This window comes from Ammodytes marinus (genome assembly GCF_949987685.1).
Source record: "Ammodytes marinus genome assembly, chromosome: 10".
NCBI lineage: Eukaryota > Metazoa > Chordata > Actinopteri > Uranoscopiformes > Ammodytidae > Ammodytes > Ammodytes marinus.
In genome coordinates, this window is record NC_137214.1 from 1,429,891 (window position 1) to 1,456,407 (window position 26,517).

A 26,517-nucleotide genomic window follows, 5' to 3' on the forward strand; every position below is an offset into this window, starting at 1 on the left:
TGTTAAACTGTTAAATTAAACGTTTGCCGTGGTCGGTCGGCAAAACAGAACATTCCACTTACTTGCTAATGAAAGATTTGAGTGCCGTCTTCCAAATCGTTAAAGGGGTAGTTCAGGATTTTAGACATAGGGCCTTATTCCCAAGTTAGCCTTGGTGTTCTTTATCAGTGGAGACAGTTTTCAACACATTTAATTCAGTCCTTCTAGTTGCAGAGTGCGCTCGTGCTAAGCTAGCGCACGGCATCGGGGGGATACCTAGCCTGCTACTAAAACAGTCTTACCCACTCCACAGTACACCCGAGGCCAATCAATTATAACGCCAGACTATCGATGTAAATGTCTGTGTTGATAGAATAATTTTAGAAATAAAACCAACCTCACATCGCATGAATTATCGCATTTTGAGGGACTACTTTCTTAGCAGCAGCGGACTTTTACTTTGCTGTGTAACCGAATCACTACAGCAGAAAGTAAACGTAAAGCAGCGTGGGACAGAAACTGAAACTGCACTGCCACCAGTCTACCGTCATTCTGTCCCGGTTCTCTGCTGCAGCTCCAGCGGGGGCTGTCTCTACAGACGCTCTTTCTCTTTCTGCCCTTTGAGCATCCCTCTCAATTCTTCATCAGTGTATTCCGGCTCGTACAGGTACGGTTCGTTGGATACATCAAATTCCTCATAATCGTCTTCAAAAGCAGACGCATTGGTAAGTCCTCCAAACGTGGCCATATCTTGTTTATTGCATAGGCTAATACAACTCCTTTGTGCACTGTACTCTGCGTCTGTAAGACAGCAGCAGGTAAACAAACTATTAAAGAACCTGTAACCTAGGTATTAGTCCGCCGCTGCCGCAGCCTACAAGGAATAAAGTCCCTCAAAATGCAATATGCGAGGTTGGTTTTATTTCTAAAATTATTCTATCAACACAGACATTTACATCGATAGTCTGGCGTTATAATTGATTGGCCTCGGGTGTACTGTGGAGTGGGTAAGACTGTTTTAGTAGCAGGCTAGGTATCCCCCCGATGCCGTGCGCTAGCTTAGCACGAGCGCACTCTGCAACTAGAAGGACTGAATTAAATGTGTTGAAAACTGTCTCCACTGATAAAGAACACCAAGGCTAACTTGGGAATAAGGCCCTATGTCTAAAATCCTGAACTACCCCTTTAAGGGTCGAGGCCAAAGCAGTCTCAAACGCACACAACATATCCGCAGCCATCTCTGATGTTTACTATCACGGCTTCGACGTCGCATGCACCTCACTGTCGTCATCCGGTTACGTCCTCCCCAGAGTACCATATAAGGGGCTCTGGCGCGCCCGCCGGATTTCTGGCTTTCTTGATAAAGCTTCAACAGAGCGTGTCCAGACCAACACGCGCAGCAAATTTAATTTGCCAGCGCCTAGTGGCAGGTCTGGGAATGCCAGGCTAATTTTCACTGCCATTTGTCTTGAAAAAATTCTGGTAATGCCCATTTCTAGGAAACATCCTGAATTAATGGGAAATGTGTAAATTTGAGTGATAAATCATTTTAGCTCGCTTAGAGGGGAGCAAATGTAAAAAGTGGCTCAGATTACCCCGTTCTCCCCTATTTATAGAAATGTTTATGAATATGAAGTGTCCGTGTCAAATAAAATAAAATATTAAGTGACACACCCCTTATTTTAAACTTACTCCTAAATCAGCAATTTAGGAGCTACTCTTTGGCTTAAGATGTTTTCAGAATACGGCCCCTGATTATGGATACTGCAATTTTGGTTCCCATTTTACAAGTCACCACCTAAACTACATAATACAGGCTTTAGGATCCTTCACATGATGAATTGGGGCTTGAAATATCTAACCATATAAGGATGAAAGAGTTGGATGGAGCAAAATACCACACCAGTTATATATTTGATGCATGTGATAATACAATAATACGGTCCCTACTGGAACAGTTTCAAACTAAATCGACCTGATTTGGACCTTGACAGTTTCAATCTGTTACCACCAGCATGAAGAAACATGTACTGAGACTGTTCCAGACTTCAAGTTGAAATAATTATTTTAAAAATATTTTTAAAAATGGGAGTAATGGAATTCGAGGAAGACACTCATTTGCTGATGTTGTGTTTTCCTAGAACTGCCCCCAATGTTAGTAGAGAGACACATTTCACTGATAGCAATGATAACACTGATATTTATTGGTATTTTGTGTTGTTCAAAGTGTGTCCATTAGTGTCTTCCTGCCAAATTATTGTTCTTTGGTTGATGCATGAAAACGCTTTAGGCGAAACTGCCTACGGTGTACGTAAAGCTTGTAATTGGGCAAAAACATTGCAGTTTTTCTAGTGTAGCGTATTTTGAACTGTTAGCGGTTAGAACTTCATATCCTTGGAAGAAAGTGTGTCATGGTCATGGTGGGTGTGACCCGGTTGCCTCTCTTGGTTTTTCCATTCTTGCTGAGGCCAATGTACATGCCAGGGTTGGCAGTTGATTCATAGGCATTATAGTTGTTGGCCAGGAGATTCTCCTTGAACTTGCATTCATCATTGTATTGGCCCTGAAGAGAGTAAAAGGAAAATAAAGACAGAGGGTAATTGTCAAGTTAGCCATTCATTACTATTCATTATTTTTATTTATCAGATGTGTGTCCTTCCCTCTCTATTTGTTTGTGCCCTGCAGGCTTTTGGTTGGCTCTAAATTAAGATCACTTGGTCCAGTAAGGATTAAGGTTTGTTTTACATTTCTTACGGAGGATGAGAAATGTAACAAAACAGAATAGAATGTAAAGAAGACAAACAAGGAAAAATGTAACCTTTTATTTTAAGGAAGAATTACTAAAGAATGGTATTGAAGTTAGATTGTCTATCTTGAATATATGCCGATAATATGCCTTATAAATGTAGGGACATGTCCAGCAGGGGTTGTAGCTGATTAAGTGGTCTGTACACTGACCATGGTCTCTGCCACACACCACTGTGTGCCACCACCAGGGGGCGCTGGAGCTCGTGGTACAGATCAGACAGCGACTGCTCCTCAATATAATCTCTGGTCCCACTTTCTCTTAATCTCTGTACATGACATAATTAAAATATACTTTTATTTTTGATTATGATCACTAGTACCACTAGCTCCAGCGCCCCCTGGTGGTAATGACCAGTGGTCCCTGTGTTAGGTACCACGGTTTCTCACTGGTCTGTATCACTAGATTTTGCGCTCCTAGTGGTAATGACCAGTGTAGTAATGGGTGTGACTATGGTCAGTGGACAGACCGCTGTTGGATACCTTGTTCACATATAATTTAAGTGGGCTACATTACATGGATGGACAACAGGGGGCACTGTGTTTAAAGAATTACTCCCCCGGTGGAACCATGAAGGTGTATTGAACTCTATGCTCCTATGTAGTATAAATGTGCAACATTTTTAGAAATCGGTTCATCCTAGCCTGAGAAAAGGCAGAAAGAGTGTTTTTATGGTCTCTCTGGCTGTCTCTGCCTCTAAAGTCAGAAATCCTCCTACTACCACAATGCACTGCGCTCGCAGTCCTCCAAGGCCCCGCCCACATTTCCCTTGAAGTCTCGTCTGACTGATGAGAGTAAACAACAACTTCCAAATACAGTTGTGGGCGATACCTCGACAAATAAAAACACTATTTAGATTCCACAATGAATGATTTTTTTCTAAAGTATACATAGTTTCCGGTTTCACTGTAAAACGGAGGGAAGGAAACGCGCACTTGGCTACGTTTGCTACAGTTTTAAAGATAGTTTTTCAACATGCCCGCTGCTAGGCTAGTTTTGTTGATAGCGCGCAGTCTGTGGGTCTAGCCTAGCAGCCTAGCCTTCAAACCGGACTCTGAAGCTAAATATTCTGGGCATGAAGACGACACTTTAACCTTTTGATTAAAACGAGACCATCCACGAGTAATATGGTTGCTCACAGCAATAATAGTGTTAGCGGTTAACTCGTTAGCTTTCAATGTAAACAGTCCGGCAAGCTATTGTTACACTACACACATTAATCAGCTTATTATTTCAACGACCCTTGGGTGAATATAGTCATGCCATACACCGTTAGAAAGCTTAGATTGTCATGATTGAAACGAGACCATCCACGAGTAATATGGTTAATGTAAACAGACACATTTGCTTATTTATTGAATACAGTAGCTCAACATCTGAAGATTGTCCTCAACCTTTTACCCCAGTAGAAATGAGTATTTCTCTAATAGTACTCAAGTTGAACAGTACTCTGGTTAGTAGACAAACCACATCAACCAACTTGAATTCAAAGTTTTAATCGCAAAAAATATGAACAACTATTTATCAAAATAAAATGTGTAGTGTGTTGGCTCCGGTCATTCTGGTCACAGCTGCTCTTATCTCTTGATAGCCACGGTCCTGGGTCTCTCTCTTTGCAGGATTCACGCGAGGAAATGGCATGAATCGGCGATATTGTCTATAAAACATTGAGCAAAACATTAGTAAGGCCAGCTAATTTGAGCCTGCAGTAGCTTACATGAAAAAGAACTGCAAGGTTACGTCACGTTAGTTTTGCTGCCCATGTTACCAAAAATAGGAAAACATAGTGCCAATAAGACATTTTAGAACAGAATTCAAAACTGTAATAAGATATAACACTTGTGCCATGTTTACGCCCGGGTCACACCAATACGTCTGTGCAGTGCATCTAGACTAGCTCGCAGTTTTTTTTCCCCACACACAGTCAGTGTCTAACTGCTGCAGCGCTGCTTTTACCAGCCTGTTGCTACATGAGTTTTTCTATGATAATTCCCATTAATGAAGCGCTGTGTAGCTGCTCTGACCTGCTAACACAAGCGCCGGGGGGGAAAAGAAATGCAAACGCAAGATGTGTGGCGGTGATGAATGAGTAAAAATAAAAACATACTGTGTTGTGGTCGACGTCCGTCTCTCCCCGCGGCCTGTGGCTGGCGCCTCCAGTTCAACTTCTCAATACTGAAATATGTCTCCAGGGTCCGTCTTTCAATATGTGGAGCAAAGCTACAGTGAAGTTTCTAACAGTGAACGCGCGAACACACCAGGCATAGCGGCTGGCTCCTCTTCCACAGCATGGAGTAGCTGCTAGTGTAGCTAGCTTCTCCTCTTCCTCCTGCCGACTATCACCTCTCTTCCTCACTGTAATCCGGTTTATACAGGTAGACACGAATGTCCGTTCACTGCAGGAAACATTAAAAATCCCCTTCAGGCTTTTCTAATGGAAAATTTCCTTCTGCCATGATCAGTGTTTCGGCTTCTCGCTTAGCGGGGAAGAAACATGGCGGACATTCTGTTTACATCTTGTGAGGGAGGTCCCGCCTCCCTCATTCCTTATTAGTTGGCAGAAAAATGTGCGGAAATAGCAGTCTGTAGTCCTCGGGCCCAACATAGCCACATGGGCAAAGACGCGAAACGCGTCATTGCCCATGACGCTATGTAAAATGTGGGGTGTGGATTATCAGGACAGCTGGGCCAAGTGAAGAGTGAGTCAAAACAAACCTCTTTCCTTATATTATAATAGCCATTTTATAATGATAGAACGCAGGTTCCAAATGGGGGAAGTATTCCTTTAAAGACTTTGAGTCCTTCCCAGCCCAGGTTTCCTCACGGCAGAAAGTAATTGAATACATAACACAACACGCTGACATCAAGCCTACTGAAATAATGACTGGTAATTTCAACACAGAACCCTACATCAAAACTGAATCCAAGCCAATGAAAAGCAACACAAGGAAATTGGAACGTACACCTGAATCCACAAGCAGTCTCTCAGAAGTTTGCTCCTCTACCACAACACAACAGTGAATATAACTCCAGGCAAAGTGGTCAGTAATTCAGCCCTTTCCCCTATCAGGACCAAAGTACATCCACAGAGTTAGCCAGGTTCCTTGCCAGGAGTCAACTTGTGTCTGGAGGGTTGAACACGTTTGACGACCGCCCTGAAAACTATCTCAGCTGGAAATCTACCTTCTTGAGCACCATAGCAGGACTTGGACTTACCATAAACGAAGAAGTCGATCTCCTCATCAAATGGTTGGGCCCGGAGTCCAGTAAGCAAGCCCGTAGGATTAAATCGGTGAATATTCGTTGCCCTGCTGAAGGTTTGAACATGATACAGTGGTTGACACTAACGGTTGCCCGCTTGCCTGGGGCAACTGAAAATAATGTTTGGGCAAGTTGAGATTGCTTCTTGGTTGCCCGGACGGGCAAGTGGATTTTAGAGGGATTGTCAGTAGTCTAGGCTATGTATTCATGTGTTTTACAGTCTGCAAAAACATTTTTTTCCCGCTAACTTACACAAAATAGATCGGCTATATTCGCAATTGAGCAGCTGCGCGCGGCAGCCAGCAGCATCACGGTCGCTCTTTCGCACTCGATCTCTCTATCTATCTCTCTCTCTCTCTCTCTCTCTCACACACACACACACACACACACAGCCTGTGTGCGCGCAGTTTCGCTGTCTACGTTCCGAAAGCCGGCTCTATCCTACGGACCTGGTTCCGCTATATTCAAAACCCAGAAATCAATAACGTTTGAGTTTATCGATAGCGCTATGGAGTCCAGTAGGCTAGGTCACATTATATAATTTTAAATATCGAGTGGGTCATCTTCATCTAATTAGGCCTACTTCAGCGTATTATTCCATCACTGGACCGCATCATGGACTGTAAAAGTGTTCTACCTTCAACTGTCTTGAAGAAACTCCTTCAACCCGCTCCGTCTCCAAAAAAAAAAAACTCTTGTCTGCTGAGCCGCTGCCGCTGCAGACGGGCTCCGCACCGTCTCATCATTTATTCAATGCAGCGGTGATCGAGAGACTGTAGCAAGTCCCGCAGTTAAAAAATCAGATAGTTTTTAAATCCATATTAAAATCTGCAGGATAAGACCTAGTTAGCTAAAAAAAAATCGCAAACAGTTCAAATGTGATGTGTTCAGGTCGGCTCAGTAAAATGATTATTAGGCAAAGGTCAATAAAATGACATCATGTGTTCAAATGTAACATCAAGAAAATAAGAAATTTGAGTTTTTCGCGGAAAGCTTGAATAATAGCCTACAGTTTGGGTAAAAAACTTGTTTTCCCAGCAATATAAACTAAATAGTAGGCCTAAATATGGAATTATGACCTGCTTAAAGTCCTATCCTGAGCTCTGCTCATCTTATAAGCAATTAAAGCAATAATACCAGTTCTCTTTAAACAAAATAATAGAAAGGTATCGATAAAAATTTGGATTGTGGAGTCTTTATAATGGTATCAATATGAATAGAAATGAATGATCCCCCTCCCTACTTACAGCTTTAACATGGTGGAATTGAATCATTTTATGGCACACAATCACTTTTTGGCACAATGTGACCGTTTTAAATGAGTAAAATTTTTCTGTGGAAGCCAACATTCAGCTTGACTCTGAGCTAGACTGAGTTTTCTGAGCCCCTGGGCCAGGTGCATGGCAAAAAGAGGCCCTTTCACGATGCTGCAGCAGGACCAAGCTCTTGGCTGTATGTGGGATGTCATGATATATAGGCTTATATGAATTGTTGTTCGTTTTATGTGGTCAGGATGAGACTAGTAAGCAGTGTTTGCATTTAAGAGATCGCTAAAATTTATAATTCAAATTAGCCTATACTGTATATATCATTGTTTAACAGTTTTTTTGTTTTTTTTGGGCAAGTGAACACAACATTCGGGCAAGTAAAACATTACCTGTACTTGCCCTATGGGCAAGTGCATTTGAAACCTCAGTGTCAACCCCTGTGATATGGTCACGATTAGAGGAGTGTTATGGTGCCCCTGAAGCAATCGAAAGAGACCTCTTCTCAAAGATTGAGAACTTCCCAAAGCTAACCAGCAAGGACCATGTAAAACTGCGCAAGCTCAGAGATGTACTTCTGGAGTTGGAAGCTGCTAAGCTTGATGGCTACCTACCAGGTCTGTCGTACTTGGACACAGCAAGAGGTGTAGGACCGATCGTGGACAAACTGCCCTTTCACCTCCAGGAAAAGTGGATGTCCATAGGATCAAGGTATAAACACGAAAAGAAAGTAGCCTTCCCAACATTTTCCTACTTTGTGGAGTTTGTACGGCGAGAGGCTAAATCACGTAACGACCCAAGTTTTAACACAACAGTTTTCTGCACTCCTACACAGAAGAAGGAAAGGTTTACAGGCAACAACAATAGAACACCCATCTCAGTGCACAAAACCAATGTGTGGTCAGAAACCAACAAAGCTGACAAAGCCTTGGAAGACCCAAATAAGGAGTGCCTTATACATCACAAACCTCACCCCTCACGTAAGTGCAAGGGTTTCAGAGCCATGCTTCTAGACGAACGTAAGAGGGTCCTCAAAGAGAATGGTATCAGTAAGTCCGGATATAACAGCCAACTGCACTAAAGTCTGCGGTAATGGATTCAGTGGAAAATCATGTGCAAAGATATGTCTAGTGGACGTCTATCCTACTGGTTGTTCAAAAGAGATCAAGAGAATGTATGCCACCACATGGTTCGTTCTACGACAGTGTCATTTCATTGTTCACAGTTCATTCACTGTCGTGTGTGGTGCCATCGCTGTTCTATAGTTTAGCGCGAAAAGTCCAGTAGCAAGAAGAGACCTTGCTAACAAAATCAAATGTAGCCTACACAAACGAAAACGAGTCAACATGAATGAAGTAGATCATCTATTGGAGCACAGACTTGAGACGCTTAGTCTGGAAGAGAAATTGGAGGTAAAACGCCTTGGTGCCCACCATCCACCGGTTTTCAGCACTAGCAAAACCGCTGGCAAAATCATGTGCAAAGATATGTCTAGTGGACGTCTATCCTACTGGTTGTTCAAAAGAGATCAAGAGAATGTATGCCATCTTAGACGACCAGAGCAATCGGTCCCTTGCCAAGACGGAGTTCTTGGACATGTTTGGCATTCAAGGAACCACAAGTCCTTACACGTTGAAGACCTGTGCAGGAACAAAGGAAGAAGCAGGCAGAAGAGCTCAAGGCTACACTGTCCAGTCAGTCAATGGGAAAGTAACCATCCCCCTACCCACGCTGGTAGAGTGCAACAATGTGCCTAACAACCGGGGAGAGATCCCCACCCCTGAAGCTGCACTTCATCAGAAACACCTGAGGTCAATTGCAGATAAAATACCACCTGTGGATCTCAGCGCTGAAATACTGCTCCTGCTAGGACGAGATATCCTGAGGGTTCACAAGGTGCGCAGACAGCTGAATGGTCCCCACAATGCACCCTATGCACAAAAGTTGGATCTTGGATGGGTTGTAGTAGGCGACGTGTGCTTGGGAAATGCACATAAACCCAACGAAGTAAGTGTCTTCAAAACCTGCATTTTGGAAAACGGACGTCCAACATATTTCACCCCCTGTGACAGCCACTTAATGGTCAAGGATAACTACAGCCTAACATGCAATCAGAGGACAATACCAGAGAGCCTACAGCAAATCATTCCACCAAAAGCAACCTCAGTAGAGAACCTAGGAGAAACTGTATTCCACCAAGATAGGAATGACAACCAGCTTGCACCTTCCATTGAGGACAGAACCTTCTTGGAGATAATGGAGAAGGAATTTGTGAAGGACGATAACAATAACTGGGTCGCACCGCTCCCATTTCGCAGCCCCAGACGCTTCCTTCCCAATAACAGAGACTATGCTTACAAGCGATTGATGTCACTCAGACGCACCTTGGACAAGAAACCAGACATGAAAGCTCAGTACAACAACCATGCAGAGTCAGCGCCACCTCTGAAAGAGTGCCAGGAACGCTGGTATCTGCCGACGTTTGGTGTGTTTCACCCCCAGAAGCCTGATCAAATTTGGGTTGTCTTCGACTCCAGTGCGCAGGTTGATGGGGTGTCACTTAACGATGTGCTTCTGTCAGGACCTGATCTCAATAACAGCTTGTTGGGAGTCCTCCTCAGATTCCGCAAAGAGCCAGTAGCTGTCACTGCAGACATCCAGCAGATGTTCTACAACTTCACAGTGCAAGAAAAAGACAGAGATGTGTTACGGTTCCTGTGGTTCCGTGATAATGACCTCGATAACGACGTTGTCGATTTCCGCATGACAGTCCACGTCTTTGGCAACAGTCCTTCACCGGCTGTAGCTATCTTTGGCTTGAGGAAGGCAACAAGAGACGCAGAACACACGTTTGGCAGCGATGTGAGGCAGTTCATAGAACGAGAATTCTACGTGGACGATGCTCTTAAGTCCTTTCCTACAGAGGCTGAAGCTGTTGATGTACTTCAAAGAGCCCGCGAGGCACTCTCACTCTCGAACATCAAACTCCATAAGATCGCTTCTAACAGAACCAAAGTGATGGATGCTGTTCCTGTGGAAGACAGGGACAAAAACATCAAAGACCTGGATCTTACAGTGGATGATCTTCCAGTACAGCGCAGCCTGGGTTTAAGGTGGAACATCATGGCAGACACGTTTGTCTTCAAGGTTAAAGAGCAACAGAAGCCATTTACTCGTCGAGGCATGCTGTCAACCGTTAACAGCTTGTTTGATCCTTTAGTATTCCTTGCTCCAGTGACAATCCAGGGACGGCTGCTTCTCCGAGAACTTACCTGTCAGGAACCTGAATGGGACAGCCCCTTGCCAGAAGGAATGTATGAAGAATGGGAAAAATGGGTCCAGTCGCTGCGTGAGCTTGAGGATCTACAAGTTCCCTGAACATATGCATCCAGTTCTACGTCCCAAGCCAAAAGCAGAGAGCTACTCTTCTTCTCAGATGCCCCGGTTAAAGCAATAGCCGCAGTTGCCTACCTGAAAACCGTGCAAGACAACGGCAACAGTGACATTGGATTTGTCCTGGGAAAGACCAAGTTGGCTCCCCTACCTGACCTCACCATACCTCCTTCCAAAAAAATTTATCAGACAGCTTCAGCTAATTCAGAAAGCTGCTGCTCGAGTCCTCACTAGGACCAAAAAAGTGGATCACATTACCCCAGTTCTGAGGTCTTTACACTGGCTTCCTGTCACTCAAAGAATTGATTTCAAAATACTGATGTTGGTTTATAAAGCACTAAATGGTTTAGCGCCAAAATACATTACTGATCTGCTGATACGTTATGAACCGTCCAGAGCCATTAGGTCGTCTGGGACAGGTTTACTTACAGTCCCAAGAGTTAGGACTAAACGAGGAGAAGCAGCTTTTAGTTTTTATGCACCAAATATCTGGAACAAACTCCCAGAGAACTTGAGGTCTGCTGCAACCCTCAGTTCTTTTAAATCGAGTCTGAAGACTTTTCTGTTTCCATTTTAACCTGTACTTTTTATTTAATTTAAATGTTTTACTTCTTTTCATTCGCTTTTAAATGTCTTCTAATGTGTTTTATGTATTTTAATCTTGCCCCTGTAAAGCACTTTGAGTGGCCTTGTGTTTGAATTGTGCTATATAAATAAACTTGCCTTGCCTTGCCTTGCCTCGACCTCTGTGCTGCAGTATTAGATGTGGAAGTACTGATTGTCGATGAACTTGACCTGAATCTGGACAGAATAAGGTTCTTCACAGACAGCAAGGTGGTGCTCGGTTATATCCAAAACGAGACACGGCGATTCTATGTGTATGTGAAGAATCGTGTGCAGCGCATCAGGCAGTCAAGTCAACCTGAACAATGGAACTATGTTTCGACAGAGATCAACGCTGCTGATCATGGATCAAGAGCGGTTGCAGCAGGTCATCTCTCAAGCACAACTTGGCTGTCCGGTCCCGCTTTCCTGCTAGAGCCAGAGATACGAGAAGAACAGCAACCAACATTTGAACTCATCAGTCCAGAATCAGATGTTGAGATACGTTCAAAGGTGACCACACTGTCAACTCAAGTTACACAGAATCTGCTAGGTTCGAAGCGATTTGAGCGCTTCTCAAGCTGGAGTGCTGTCACCAAGACTCTTGCACGACTTCATCACATCAGTCACAGTTTTACCAAGTCAACAGGAGATGAAAGCTGTCATGGGTGGCATGTTTGCAATAAAGCTTTTACAGATGAAGATCTGACACACGCAGAGCAAACAGTGATCAGATGTGTGCAGCGTGAGGTGTACAGTAATGAATGCAAGTGTATAGAAGCCAAGAAAGATCTTCCTACAGACAGTCCCCTCCGGAAACTTCATCCCATCATCGACCAAGATGGTTTACTGAGAGTTGGAGGCCGATTGACTCAGTCAAACTTTCTTCAGAACGAAACTAACCCTCTCATAATACCAGGGAAACATCATGTGGCTACTTTGCTCATTCGCCATCACCATGAGAAGGTTATGCACCAGGGAAGGCATTTGACGGAAGGAGCTATCCAAGCCAGTGGTTTGTGGATAGTAGGAGCCAAGAGGGTTATCAGCAGCATCCTCCAAAAATGTGTGACCTGTCGTAAGTTGAGAGGAAAAGTTGAAGATCAGAAGATGGCGGATTTACCAGCTGAGCGTCTGTACACGGACCCCCCATTCTCTTACGTGGGACTTGACGTCTTTGGGCCTTGGGAGGTTTCAACACGACGCACAAGAGGTGGGCAGGCGAATAGCAAGAGATGGGCAGTGCTATTTACTCGTATGTCTACGAGAGCTGTTCATATAGAGCAGGGTTTCTCAACGGGGGCGGTACCGCCCCCTGGGGGGCGTTCGTACAACCTAGGGGGGCGCTGGGACCAGGCTGGGACACGAGAGCTTTTTTTTTTTTTTTTTTTTTTTTTTTTAATTAATAAATATATTTTAAACTTTCTTAAAAATCTTATAAATCTTTTGACTGCAAAAATAGGTTACCTGAAATAAACAGCCTATTTTAACTTTTCATGTTTCTAACCCCTCGACCTCTTTTTAACTATTCTCTCCAATGTTCTGCGGTCTGCTGACTGTCATTCTTAGAAAAGAGAAGGCTCCGCAGACAGCCAATCAGAAGTCTTTGAGTCAGAACAACCAGCCAATCAAAGCCTTAGCGGCAGAGGAATCAGCCAATCACAGACTAGTATAATGACGTTTACTGATATTGCTAATGCTAATGCTAGCGCAGCGAAATTCAAACTTAAACTAACTATTGTCTCTGAGGTGGAGAAAACACAGAGTAATCAGCCAAAGCATGGAGTTAACTAACACACAAGCAGAACCATGTTAAAGACACAACCCTCCTATGTTGGAGAGGGACGATATACTAAACGCTGTGCACCGCGAGAGGCTCACTGAAGCATGTACAGCAGCCCTGGCAACACGCACCGTCTCCATCCTACTCTGCACTGTTAAACTGAAAGCTGAACTATCAGGTGAGGGAGGGGCCGATCGCACGGCTGGATGAAAGGTTTGCTGCATTTAAAAGCCTTCACGTCTTCACGTGCGGTACAATGATAGTTTAACTAGGATTATTTAGTTTTAATGATAAAGGGAAGCAATGTTTGTTGTTATCATGTAGTCGCAATGTGTTAACTCCTCCTGTCGATCATTCACTGTGTTAGTTTCCGGTATTGTGCCATAAAAATAAAAGCCCCCCGCGATATTTCTCCTTTCCCTATCTATTGTTTTACTCAGTAACGCAGGTGATATAAAATGTAGCGAAGTACAATACTTCACAATAAACATAAAAGTAAAAGTAAAAGTATAGGTTTTAAAAATCACTTAAAAAATTACAAGTACACGAAAAAACTACTCAATTACAGGAACGCGAGTAAATGTAATTCGCTACTTTACACCCCTGATTACAACCAATGCTGATAGTGTTTTTTCTTTTTATGCAACCAGCCACCTGACAGTGGGTTAAATCTGCCTATCATAGAACAGGCTCATATTGGGATTTTTTTTTAAATAATTCTTATAAGAAACCAAAACAGCACAGAAAATATGTTTTATTGTTGATAGAGGATGTAGCCAAAACATATTCTTAATTGTGTGTGTTTTTTTTTTGGGGGGGGGGGGGGCGCTAGAGTATCTCGGTAAGGTTAGGGGGGCGTTTGCTCAAAAAAGGTTGAGAACCACTGATATAGAGGTCTTAGAGTCTATGACTTCCTCTAGCTTCATCAACACTCTGCGCAGATTCTTCTCAATCAGAGGCCCTGCCAAGCAGTTGAGGTCAGACTGTGGCACTAACTTTGTGGGCGCATCGAGAGAACTGAAGTTGGATCCTCCACGTCTTGGTGAGACCAGTGTTGAGAAGTACCTCCTGGACCAGAAATGCACATGGGTCTTCAATCCACCACATGCTTCACACATGGGTGGCGTGTGGGAGCGCCTGATTGGGACCGCAAGACACATTCTTGATTATATGTTCCTATAACTTGGAAAGTCAAACCTGACTCATGAGGTTTTGACCACCTTTATGGCAGAGGTGGTTGCTATCATGAATGCAAGACCTCTGGTTCCAGTCTCATCTGATCCAGAGGCCCCCCTCCTCTTGACACCTGCCACACTTCTGATTCAGAAGGTAGGCATTCCCTCTTTGCCTCCTATGGACTTCTCCAAGGGAGATCTCTTCAACAACCAGTGGAAGATGGTGCAGTCCCTGGCTGAGACGTTCTGGGCAAGATGGCGAAAGGAATTCCTGAGTACGCTTCAGACTCGACAGAAGTGGCTCTACAAGAGACAAAAACCTTAAGGAAGGTGACGTTGTTCTAATGAAGGATATCCAGACAAGAAGGAACGAATGGCCAATGGGAGTCATCACAAAAGCGCTTCCCAGTAAAGACGGACTGGTGAGGAAGTTGGAGGTTAAGGTCATCCGGCAACAGGAAGTGAAGACCATCGTAAGACCTATCTCAGAAGTTGTCCTCCTCATCTCTCCAGAAGACACATATGTGTAAATAGTCTGTAGTGACGTCTCTAGGACGTCAGGCGGGGAGTGTGTTGTAACTTCACCGAAGTTATATGCCCTTTAATGGTTGATTTTATTTGGAAAGATTGCAGAGTTGGTACTTCCTGTTAGAACCACAGAAGAAGTAAACAGGAAGAGATGTTTAGTTCATTAGTTGAAAATCGGACATGTTGCAGTATCAGAGCATGCTGAGACAATCCACTGCCATCCTTCTGTGTATCTTCCTTTAGATGGCACCATCTGTAAGTTTTACATCATTTAAGTGTTTTATGTTGGTGTCAGATGATTATTTTGAGGAATTACATTTTTGTTGTGCTAAAGTTACACGTTAATTTTTGGTAACATGTGAAATGCCTGTTGAATGTATTATGCCATACTCAGGGCTGCTTTTACCTGCCACTAGGCCCTGGGGCTGAGAGGTTTCGTAGGCCCCCCCGGGCGGCGGTCTTACAATACAGATGCGTTAAAGCCATGTTAGTCTACACCACAATATCTCTATTGATGAAATACAAAATCACTTAAGGTAACATGTACTTAAACCCCCTCCTGGTCTAGTGACTTTTAATAACCAAACACACATGGTTGGTTACTGTGTTTTTCCAAGTTATTGAGGAGACAGTGGTGGGCACCCAGGACCTTCTAGGGCAGGGGTTCTCAACCTTCTGCAAGCTGGGCCCCCCCAAAGCTGGGTCATTGCAGTTGGGCCCCCCCCACTGACCCTGACAACCCCCCCCGCCCCCCCACACACACACACACACCACCCTACACAGATAGATAGATAGATAGATAGATAGATAGATAGATAGATAGATAGATAGATAGATAGATAGATAGATAGATAGATAGATAGATAGATAGATAGATAGATAATCTATTATTGTTATTATCACAAGGGCTAGGCCAGTGGCGCACCTTTGAGTTGAACATTGGGTTTAGGGTTGGGGTCCGGAAATTTCTTATATTTTAACGTTAAATTCTGGTGCACTTTAATAGCTAATTATGAGATTGTATCAATGAGACACTGAGGAAATGTTTTTTTTTAAATCTCCTTAGAAGAGAAGAAAATAGTAGCCTAAATAGAACATACACAGAATAAATTCTACAATAGGTATACCTGTTATGAAAAAGCTTCACAAAACAAAGTCTATGATCAATGGGAAACACTGCTGTCTGACAACCCAGTTCAGAGAATGTTTCAACTATTGAATCTTGGATTTGGAAAGTGGCCAGATTTAGCTCAAAATGCTACCTGCGATTAATGTGCTGTGCAGCCTGAACGCGGAGTTGTGTGTGTCTCAGTGGCGATTCCAGGAAATTTTGACAGGGGGTGGCCAAGGTGGGCCACAGAGCTAGAGTGGGGTGGCCATCGCACCCCTGAATGAATAGCATGTGATATGCTGTACAACCAATTCAAAGATGATTTATAATCCCAAATGCCCAAATCATGTTAGTATCCATTGTAATGTTTGTCAGAAAACTAAACCCCTGATGGGGGGTCTGGGGGCATCCCCCCCAGAAGATTTTTTTGTGTTTTTAACATGTAATCTAAGCATTCTGGTGCATTCTGGCGAAGATAATAAAGGAAAAAGTCAATATTTATTTCAGTTCAGATGAATAGTAAAATTAGCAAGACAACATAACTTGCTAGCAGCCAGATGCCTAACAACTGGACAGACGGACGGATGACCACTAGCTTTTGACCAAATATCTTGCTAAAAAAATAAACCTTTATTTATGAAATTCTGCCCTAAGAACATGTTACACTTGATAACTACAAACTTACATTTTTTTATTCAGATTTCAGAAATCTGCTGGGACACGTGCCCATACACATGCATGGGTGGCACGCATGTCACAAGTGCACTTATGCTGTTTTCAAGACCTTTGCTGACCAGAGACCAGTTCTAGTGGCCACAGTCCTACCATTAATTCAGTACTTAATTGTAAACTGATCTCATATCAGTGGATTGGAGTGTTTGTGTGATGAACTTGGCAACTACCTATCAAAAAAAGTTAAGAAAGAAAAAAAATACATATCATCTCTGAACTAGGCTACATATCAGGAAAAAAATTGAAATTACAAAAAAAAAAAAAATTAAGATTTTTTTTTTTTTTTTTCATCCCCCTCGCGCCCCCCCGGTAGAGTGTCCGCGCCCCACCGGTTGAGAACCACTGTTCTAGGGGGGTCCGGGGGCATGCCCCCCCGGAAGAAAAATTTGAACCTTTTAAAGTAAAATGCATCAATCTGGTGCACTTTGAGAAGAAAACTAAGGCTAAATCAACTGTGTCCTATGTGAGCTATTTTCTGAAATCATTTGGAGACAGAAATACCAAAAAGCAGAAACAAAAATATACAGGTTTAAAAAATCCAGTCAGTCAGCATTCCAATTTTTTTTTTTTAATCCCTTATCCCAAAGATACTTCTCTCTTTGAATTATTTGTTTTGTTTTTAATGGCTCATCTCAATATAGGCCCTTGATCTGCGTTGCCCCGAACAATGTTATTTAAACAAAAATAACAAAAATGTACTGGTGAATGATAGGCCCCTTGATCTTCGTAGGCCAAAAATAATGTGATTTTTTTTCCTTTTTCTTTACTGGTTCATGATGGGCCCCTGATCTCTCTACGCCCCCTAAGATCAGGGGCCTATCATGAGCCAGTCAATAATTTATTTAAATGACAATGTGCGGGGCCTTCTTAGATCAGGGGCCTATATTGAGACAGTAAAAAAAAAAAATTTTTTTTTTTTTTTTTTTTAGAGGCCCCTGATCCTTGTAGGCCCTGGGGCTTCAGCCCAGGTAAGCCCGTGCATTAAGGCGGCCCTGGCCATACTATATTGCTAGCTACTTAAAGTTAATTGCTATTTCTTGTATTTTTACTTACCTGTTTACCTATAAGTAACTTTATGAGTGACATATTCTTTTGTCTGTATTTACAGTTTCACACTTTGCCATATTAAAGCCTGCCAAATACAACAGTCTTGTCAGACTTTTACTCCACCTCATTTCATATTAACAAAAAAGGGCATTGATGTGATGTCGGGGGAGGAAGATACCTCCGAGACGAAGTGAGGGCCAGTGGCTAGCTGTCACTCAAGAGGTCGCGCCCCTAATTTTTCGTTTATTTTAACCTCAAATAGAATACAAACTAGCCTGGTACAATCAAATTCACCCCCATCAGTGTTGTCATAAACATACAGACTAGAATGTTTTTTTGTAACAGGCCCTAAAAAGGTTTAATAATGCTGTAAAAACGGCCTATTTAACATGGGAGTCAATGAGAAATTGCTCTGTTTCGATACCTGCCCTTAATCACTTCCTTATTGGATGCTGGTAGAACTCGCTGTAGTTGGGGATTGATAACTACCAACACCGGTCACAAGACAGAACCCTCGCCAAAAAGCAAGATCTTTTAATCTGGAACCCAAACCAGCCTGAGCTACAGAGACCTGTCTGTAATGCAACAAAAGACGTCAAGTGACAGGCATTTGCTTATTTAAAAAGAAAAAAAAGTTTTTACATTGTGGAGGGAGAGTATCCAGCCTGACTATTCATTTGAAAGAAGACAATGTTCCTGCAGACAGCCTCCTGCTGTTCTGGGTCAACCTGCCCCACCCACGATTATAATACAAATGTATATCTCAACCTGTCTGCCTCCCAACCTGTCTCCCATTCCTCTTCCCCCACCCAGCTTACCTGTCTACCTGTCTCCTACGTCCCCCTCCTTTGCCTGTCTCTCCTACTCAGATCAACCTGACCCCTCCCATGTTTTACAATAACAATGTATGTATATTAGAACTGTCTGCCTGTAAGTCTGTCTCTCCTCCAAACCCACTGTTAGACGCCTCCCCCTCGGGGAGTAAATATTCCTTAAATATGTGACGATTTAAGGAAAGGTTGTCACTCCTTGTAACATACTTACCTGTGTTGGAACTAGTGACCACTCCGCGGAGTTTCTTGCTATTGATTGAAATAAAAACCTATTGCATTACAAACGTATCATTGTGCTTTTACCACTACAACATCAAGAACAGTTCCTAGAGAACGGAAAAAATTGCTTACTCTTACTGACGATGGTAGCTATGCCCTGTTATAGATACAGGGTATCTGCAGGTTTCAGCATGTCAAATTTAAGACTTTTTAAGACCTTTTTAATACCACCTTGAATGAAATTTAAGACCTAAGACACAATACATATAGGCGATATTTGGGGGGTCCAGCTGTATTACAACCCAAGCATAGCTTGTGTGTCACTCAATGAGACTCATTCAAGTTTACTTTTTGTCTGTTTATTGAACATAAAGTGATACTCATTTATATCAGAAGCTAGGAAGAAAGTAGCCTCTCTCAGGGTATCTGCACATTTGAAGACCTCTAATGAACACCAATACCTTGGCAACATAAATCAACAAACTACACTACAGTATATGCTCTGTAGAGTTTTATTAAGTTTGAATATCAAATATTCAATGCACTTTAGCTAACAACTGCTGTCTAATTACAGAAAATAAAAAATGTTCAGCAGTCTGAATGAAGACAATGTCCCCCCGCATTTACCATCAAATAAATATAAGATCACTGTAAAGGCAACGTGAAAACCCATCATTACCACCTTTTCAAACTATTATAGAGCTGTATCAATTGATTGACATTTTCTGATTAATCGAGTCACAAGAACAGTTTAATCAATAAAGAAAATGTGTTAGCTGCAGCATGCAGTATTAGAATGAAATACAAAAATCTGGTAATTTATGGGGAAGAATGTCCTTCAAATTTTAATTAGCCTACTTCAGGGGTGGCCAACCCGCGGCTCGCGAGCCGCATGCGGCTCTTTGCCCAGCTTCGTGCGGCTCTTCAGTTCATATCAAATTATGTGATTATAATTTTTTTTTTTTTTTTATACTTTTTTTTTGTGTGGGCCTATGTGTGTGCATGTTCGCAAACGTTTCATGCGGCTCTTACGTTCGTTTTACATGTTGTCTATTATTTCATTTTTTATTTTATTAATGTGTAGGCCCTATGTGTATGCCTGTTCGCAAATGTTTAATTGAGGACGCAACATAACGTTCGCAAACGTTTGGTGCGGACGCAACATAAAACTGCCCGCTCAGCTTGGAGGGAGGTTTTCCGTGAGTAAACTATTTGTGTCAAGTTCGCTCCAAAACAGAGTGGGAGAGTTCATATTTTTTGTTGAACGTTATGGCAGACCATTCTGCCTTATATGCCAGGTGTCATTTGCGCATTTCAAGGCTTCAAATCTTCGGCGCCACTTCAGCTCTCTCCATGCTAAAAGTAAGTCCCACAAAGCAACATGCATAGTAAGAGAAAAACGCTATTTTAAATTGTTATATTTTTGTTTGTGGACTTGGTTGAACTGAGAGTTTGTGTGTGAGGCAGTGCACACATTGTTCATTGTTGAAAATGACTGCCCTGTCGTCTTTAGTACTGTAGGAGTCCAGTCCTGTCATTATCACAGGGGCGGCCTTAACGATCTGGGGGCCCGTTTCAAGTCCTAGTGTGGGGCCCCCTGTTTTTTTATTTTTTTTAATAAATAATGCTTGTGCATGCATGTGCAAGCTCCCCGCGAAAATAAAAAAAATTTTAATTACATTTTTTTCCTGATATGTATCCTAGTTCAGAGATGATATGTATTTTTTTTTCTTTCTTAACTTTTTTTGATAGGTAGTTGCCAAGTTCATCACACAAACTCCAATCCACTGATATGAGATCAGTTTGCAATTTTCAATTACTAAATTAATGGTAGGACTGTGGCCACTAGAACTGGTCTCTGGTCAGCAAAGGTCTTGAAAACAGCATAAGTGTGCTTGTGACATGCGTGCCACCCATGCATGTGTATGGGCACGTGTCCCAGCAGATTTTTGAAATCTGAATAAAAAAATTAAAGTTTGTAGTTAGCGAGTGTAACATGTTCTTAGCAAGGGCAGACTTTCATAAATAAAGGTTTATTTTTTTAGCAAGATATTTGGTCAAAAGCTAGTGGTCATCCGTCCCTCTGTGCAGTTGTTAGGCATCTGGCTGCTAGCAAGTTATGTTGTCTTGCTAATTTTACTATTCATCTGAGCTGAAATAAATATTGACTTTTTCCTTTATTATCTTCGCCAGAATGCACCAGAATGCTTAGATTACATGTTAAAAACACAAAAAAATCTTCTGGGGGGGATGCCCCCAGACCCCCCTTCAGGGGTTTAGTTTTCTGACAAACATTACAATGGATACTAACATGATTTGGGCATTTGGGATTATAAATCATCTTTGAATTGGTTGTACAGCATATCACATGCTATTCATTCAGGGGTGCGATGGCCACCCCACTCTAACTCTGTGGCCCACCTTGGCCACCCCCAGTCAAAATTTCCTGGAATTGCCACTGTGTGTACCCGTGTGTACGATGTGGCTCTTTGCAGTAACACAGTAAAAAATGTGGCTCTTTGTCTCTGACTGGTTGGCCACCCCTGGCCTACTTATTCAATAAACAACAAACTTACATTAACTTTATTTTTCAGAACTTATGGCAGAAACTATTTAAAAATTGGTTCCACAGGTGAATGTTTTTGCACTTTCAAAATCGGGAAATAGGCCACTGTAAAGTAGGCATAGCATAGGCTACTGTATACAGGTTTGCGGTAATTTGCGAAATGTTTTATTTTCTTCATATTGTTACAGGCAGCCAGGTTAATAAACTGCGGGTATTAGGGTTGTACCGAATGGTGATGGAAATGTAGGCTACTGTCTAAGATTGACGGGACGGCAATAGTTCTTAACTAGCCATCAGAGAGCGAGGGCAGGACTTCCGGTAGTGCTATGGAGGGATAGGACGCACTTTTAGGTTGCTCTGCACTCTTCCGAACAAATAATACCAAAAACTGAACAGAATTCGCTTATAACTACTACAGTAATATACCCGAGAGACCGAAAAATTAACGACACAATCGTTAACGGGAAAGAGTTCACTATGCCAAACAAAAATAAATCAAAGAAAGACGGAGATGAAGGCTGCGCAGAAGCCCCGAGCTCTCCTGAGCCGGAGAGCCCCGCAGACGAGGAACAAACGGACCAAACGCCGGTTCTGCAAGCTATTAAAACCCTCCGCCGAGAACTCTCCACAATGAAGCAGGATATATGTGCCAAAATAGACTCTCGCATTGAAGACGTAACCACTCAACTCAACTCAACTCAACTTTATTTATAAAGCCCTTTAAAACAACCACAGCTGAAACAAAGTGCTGTACATAATGCAGGTAAAACAATTTACACAAATAAAACTAATAAGCACAATGAATAAAATACATCATAGGACACTAAAACAAAATTAAGGTCTCATGCTGGGTTGAAAGCCAAGGAGTAAAAATGGGTTTTAAGACGTGTTTTAAAAATGGGCAGTGAGGGGGCCTGTCTAATATGGAGGGGGAGCTCGTTCCACAATTTTGGAGCGGCAACTGAAAAAGCTCTGTCCCCTCTGAGCTTTCGTTTAGACCTCGGTACCTCCAGAAGCAGCAGATCAGCTGATCGGAGGCACCGTGCAGGGGCATAGGGGTGAAGAAGCTCAGAGAGGTAAGAGGGGGCCAATCCATTTAAAGATTTAAAAACAAACAAAATAATCTTAAAATGAACCCTAAAGTGCACAGGCAGCCAGTGAAGGGAGGCCAGGATGGGGGTGATGTGCTCCCTCTTGCGGACTCCAGTTAGCAGGCGTGCGGCCGCATTTTGCACCAACTGGAGACGTGCAAGAGACGTCTGGCTGACTCCAAAATAAAGTGCATTACAGTAATCCAGCCGAGATGTAATGAAGGCATGGATTACTGTTTCAAAGTGCTGATGTGCCAGGAGCGGTTTGACTTTTGCCAGCTGTCTGATTTGGAAAAAGCTGGACTTTACCACAGAGCTGATCTGCCGATCCAATTTAAAATCACTGTCCATCTTATAACCCAAATTTAAAACTGTTGGCTTTAAAAACTCTTTCAAAGGACCGAGGTCAACAGGGGGGGGGGGGGTTCACAGAGGCCACTGGGACCAAACACAATCACTTCCGTTTTTTTCTCATTAAAATTTAAAAAGTTGAGGGCCATCCAAGCTTTGATGTCCTCAAGGCATGCCAGAAGTGGTGCGAGGGAGAAGGCATTTTTCTTCTTTAAAGGAACGTAAATCTGGCTGTTGTCAGCATAAAAATTAAAAGATATGCCATGCTTCCTCAGGATGGATCCCAGTGGCAGTAAGTACAGGGAGAAAAGTAGGGGCCCTAGAATAGACCCCTGTGGAACCCCATATGGCAGTGGAGCAGAGCTGGATTTGGAGTCTCCAAGGCTCACACTCATGGATCTGCCGGTTAAATATGACCTGAACCAGCCTAATGCAGTACCACATACACCCACTAGGTGGCGTAACCTAGCCACTAGAGTGTTGTGGTCCACGGTATCAAAAGCTGCCGTCAGATCTAATAGGATCAAAATAACATGTTCACCAGAGTCGTTTGCCAAGAAGATGTCGTTGAACACTCTTAGCAAAGCTGACTCGGTACTATGCAGATTTTTGAAACCTGACTGGAAAACCTCCAGGACATTATGTTCATCTAAAAACGACTTGAGTTGAGTGAACACAACTTTTTCTAAAATTTTGGAAATAAAAGGCAGCTTAGAGATAGGCCTGAAATTGGCCAACACACTGCCGTCAAGGCCAGGTTTTTTAAGTAGGGGCTGGACCACAGCATGTTTAAAACACTGGGGGACAACACCAGAGGACAGATTGCTGTTGTCAATGGCCAGGACAGACTGTCCTATGCAAGGAAAAACTGCTTTTAAAAAGACAGGAGGGACCACGTCAGAAGGAGAGCCTGATGGTTTAATGTGGCCAATCAGGTCTTCTAAAAACGATAATGACACCGGTTCAAACATTTCAAGAGTTGCAGAACAAGGAACAGGAACAGTGGGGTCCGATGCAGGAGCTGAAATGAGAGCCCTTACAGTAGCAACTTTATTGATAAAAAAGTCCAGGAAGCTATTGCAGGTCTCAGGGGATGCCTACAAGCTGACAGGCTGTGGGGCATTAAGAACCGTTTCAATTGTTTTAAATAATACACGAGGGTTGTGACGATTTAACTCAATGAGGTTTGCCAAGTATTTTTGTTTGACCGTGTCCTGGTAGCAGCAGTCTTTTAATATTCGGAAGGAGACCTGCAGCTTGTCCTTCTTCCACCTCCGCTCGGCTTTGCGGCACTCCCGTCTAGCTGTACGAGACTCCTCATTAAACCAGGGCCAGGGCTCAGGTTTAGACTTGGGCCGCACATTTTTTACTGGAGCCACAGAGTCTAATATGGTTCAGCAGGAGGAGTTAAACCAGGAGCTAAGCTCCTCTGTATTAGCAGAGGCAGGGCAGGCTGAGAGCTGGTTAAAAGCCACAGGAAACTGACCAGCAGTTGAAGGGTTAAAAAAACGCCGGCTCTGAACAGAGGCGCTAGATTTAGAGTCAGCACAGGATAACACAATCTCAAACAAAACAGGCATATGATCAGAAAACGCATCGTCACGAATCTCCAGGTTAGACACAGATAAACCGTAAGAGAGGACGAGGTCTAATGTGTGTCCATGTTCATGTGTGGGGCCAGATACACACTGCACCAAGTTAAAAGAGTCAATAAGACTTAAAAAGTCCTTCACCAAAGGCTTACCAGGACAACACACATGAATATTAAAATCCCCCAGGAGAATTGCACGGTCATATTTTGGCATAATTTCAGCCAAAAGAGCAGAAAAGTCATTCACAAAATCCTTATTATATTTCGGGGGTCGGTATATGACAGCGCACAGCACCGGGTCTGAACGACCAACCTCAAATAAAGTCACTTCAAAACTTTGAGGAGTGGATAAAACTGTGCACTGCTTGCATTTAAAAGTGTTTTTAAAAACCACCGCTGTCCACGACCACGACCCTGAGAGGGGAAATATTACGACTGGAGTCGGATTTCAACGGTAAGCTAGGAGCCATTCAAGCTACCTCCCTCTCTAACAGCAAGACGATACAAGAGCTAGAGCTAGCGGCTACTACTAGCTCCGACGCTACAGACAGCTTAAACGCCGAGATGGAACGCCTTTCTAGCTTGGTGTCAAAACTGTCGGAAAAGTGTCTGGACTTAGAGGGACGCTCAAAACGTCAAAATTTGAGAATAGCCTGGGTAAAGGAGGGAGCGGAACATGGACAAAGTGTGCGTGATTTCACTGCGCAGCTACTCAAAGACACTCTTGCTCTGGACGAAAAGCCCACACTTGACCGAGCGCACAGGGCGCTTAGGACCCGACCACGGACCACCACGCCACCTGATCCTGCGGGTGCACCACTGCCATGTACTGGAGGAAATACTGCGTAAAGTGGCGAAGGATAGGAACCTATCATACCAGGGACAGCAGATAAGGATCTTCCAGGATTTCCCCGCCGAGGTCGTCAAACAGAGAGTTCTTTTCTCCAAGACGAGGGCGATCCTAAGAGATGTACAAGGAGTTAGTTTTGGGCTCCTATACCCGGCCAAGCTCCGTGTCACATACGATGGCACTGACACCATCTTCACCGACCCAAATGAAGCACACCGATATGCTCAGAGAATAGCCTCAGCCGACAGGGGATAGGGGATAAGTAGGGGTGTAACGGTACAGGCACGTATTTGGTGTTACAGAGGTGGACCGCGGTCCGTTTGTGGCGTACATAGCGTTATGGTTATATGGCGAATGTACAGGCTTGTTTTGCTGTGTGGAACTTAAAACTTGTCGTCGGAGTTCCCCCCGGACCATTTAGCCTCCGGCTCGGCTCGCACGTGCGCAGTAGCAGCCAGGATTGAGAGTCTCTTATCTCCATGGTGAGCATGAGGGTCAGGCAGTGTTGCTAACTTAGCAACTTTGTCGCTATATTTAGCGACTTTTCAGACCCCTCTGGCGACTCTTTTTTCAAAAAAAGTCACCAGCGACCAATCTAGCCGCTTCTTCTGGTGTTATTGGTGACTTTTGGAGACCCTGGCTGTCGCTAAAGCATGTATCGCTCTTAACTTCTAAACGAGCAGCGGGTGACTCCGCGGCCACTCCCCCCGTCCCAGAGCACTGACAGGCGGCCGAGTTCTCACGCAGCAGTCAGAGCAAGAGATAAACAGCTCTCCACTCTAGTGTTCCGTTTGCATCACTATTAGCAGTTATAGTAACCCTTGTTTACAGTCTATCAGTAGTGCAAATAAAGATGTTATACAGTGCTATCGAACAGAGAGCGAACTGCATGACGAAAGTCAACAGGAAACCGGAGCTTGCAGGCGCCCCCCTGTTATTCAAATCCCGTTTGAGAGATAATTTAAGATTCCAGGTGAATTATGAAAACAGTGATAGACGTTTGGAACAATGTCGTCAGAAGGGGCATTGTTTCACTGCGATCGCCTATGCGGCAACACGTCGAACATGCATACGCATTTTAGAAGGCACCATCCAGGTGTTAAGCTACTATCACCGTTACTGTGAAGAAAAAAGGAGCTGTGCAAACCCAGGCAGTAATTTCTCTTTTATAATGAACATACATAAGCTGTCATTTAATTAATGCTGCAATTTTTATATTGATAAGAGAACAGCTTAACCCATTGATGACGGCTGCTGTGCGATGCCACATTGTATCTCCTGCCTGATGCTGTGTAACGCAGCATTGTTACTTTATCTAATTTTCATGGCGTGC

The 26,517-nt window shown here is 43.3% G+C and overlaps 1 protein-coding gene across 1 annotated transcript in view; it reads right to left on the bottom strand.

Annotated features, from left to right (window-relative positions):
• Positions 1–2,365: 2,365 nt before the first annotated feature.
• LOC307256625 (fibroblast growth factor 4-like) overlaps positions 2,366–26,517 on the bottom strand; it is a gene marked incomplete at both ends in the record, with an annotated part of 45,860 nt that continues 21,708 nt past the window's right edge. The window contains one exon of the mRNA XM_080035659.1: positions 2,366–2,542. Within this exon, the coding sequence (XP_079891785.1) occupies positions 2,366–2,542 (177 nt within the window). The remainder of the gene's footprint in view (positions 2,543–26,517) is intronic.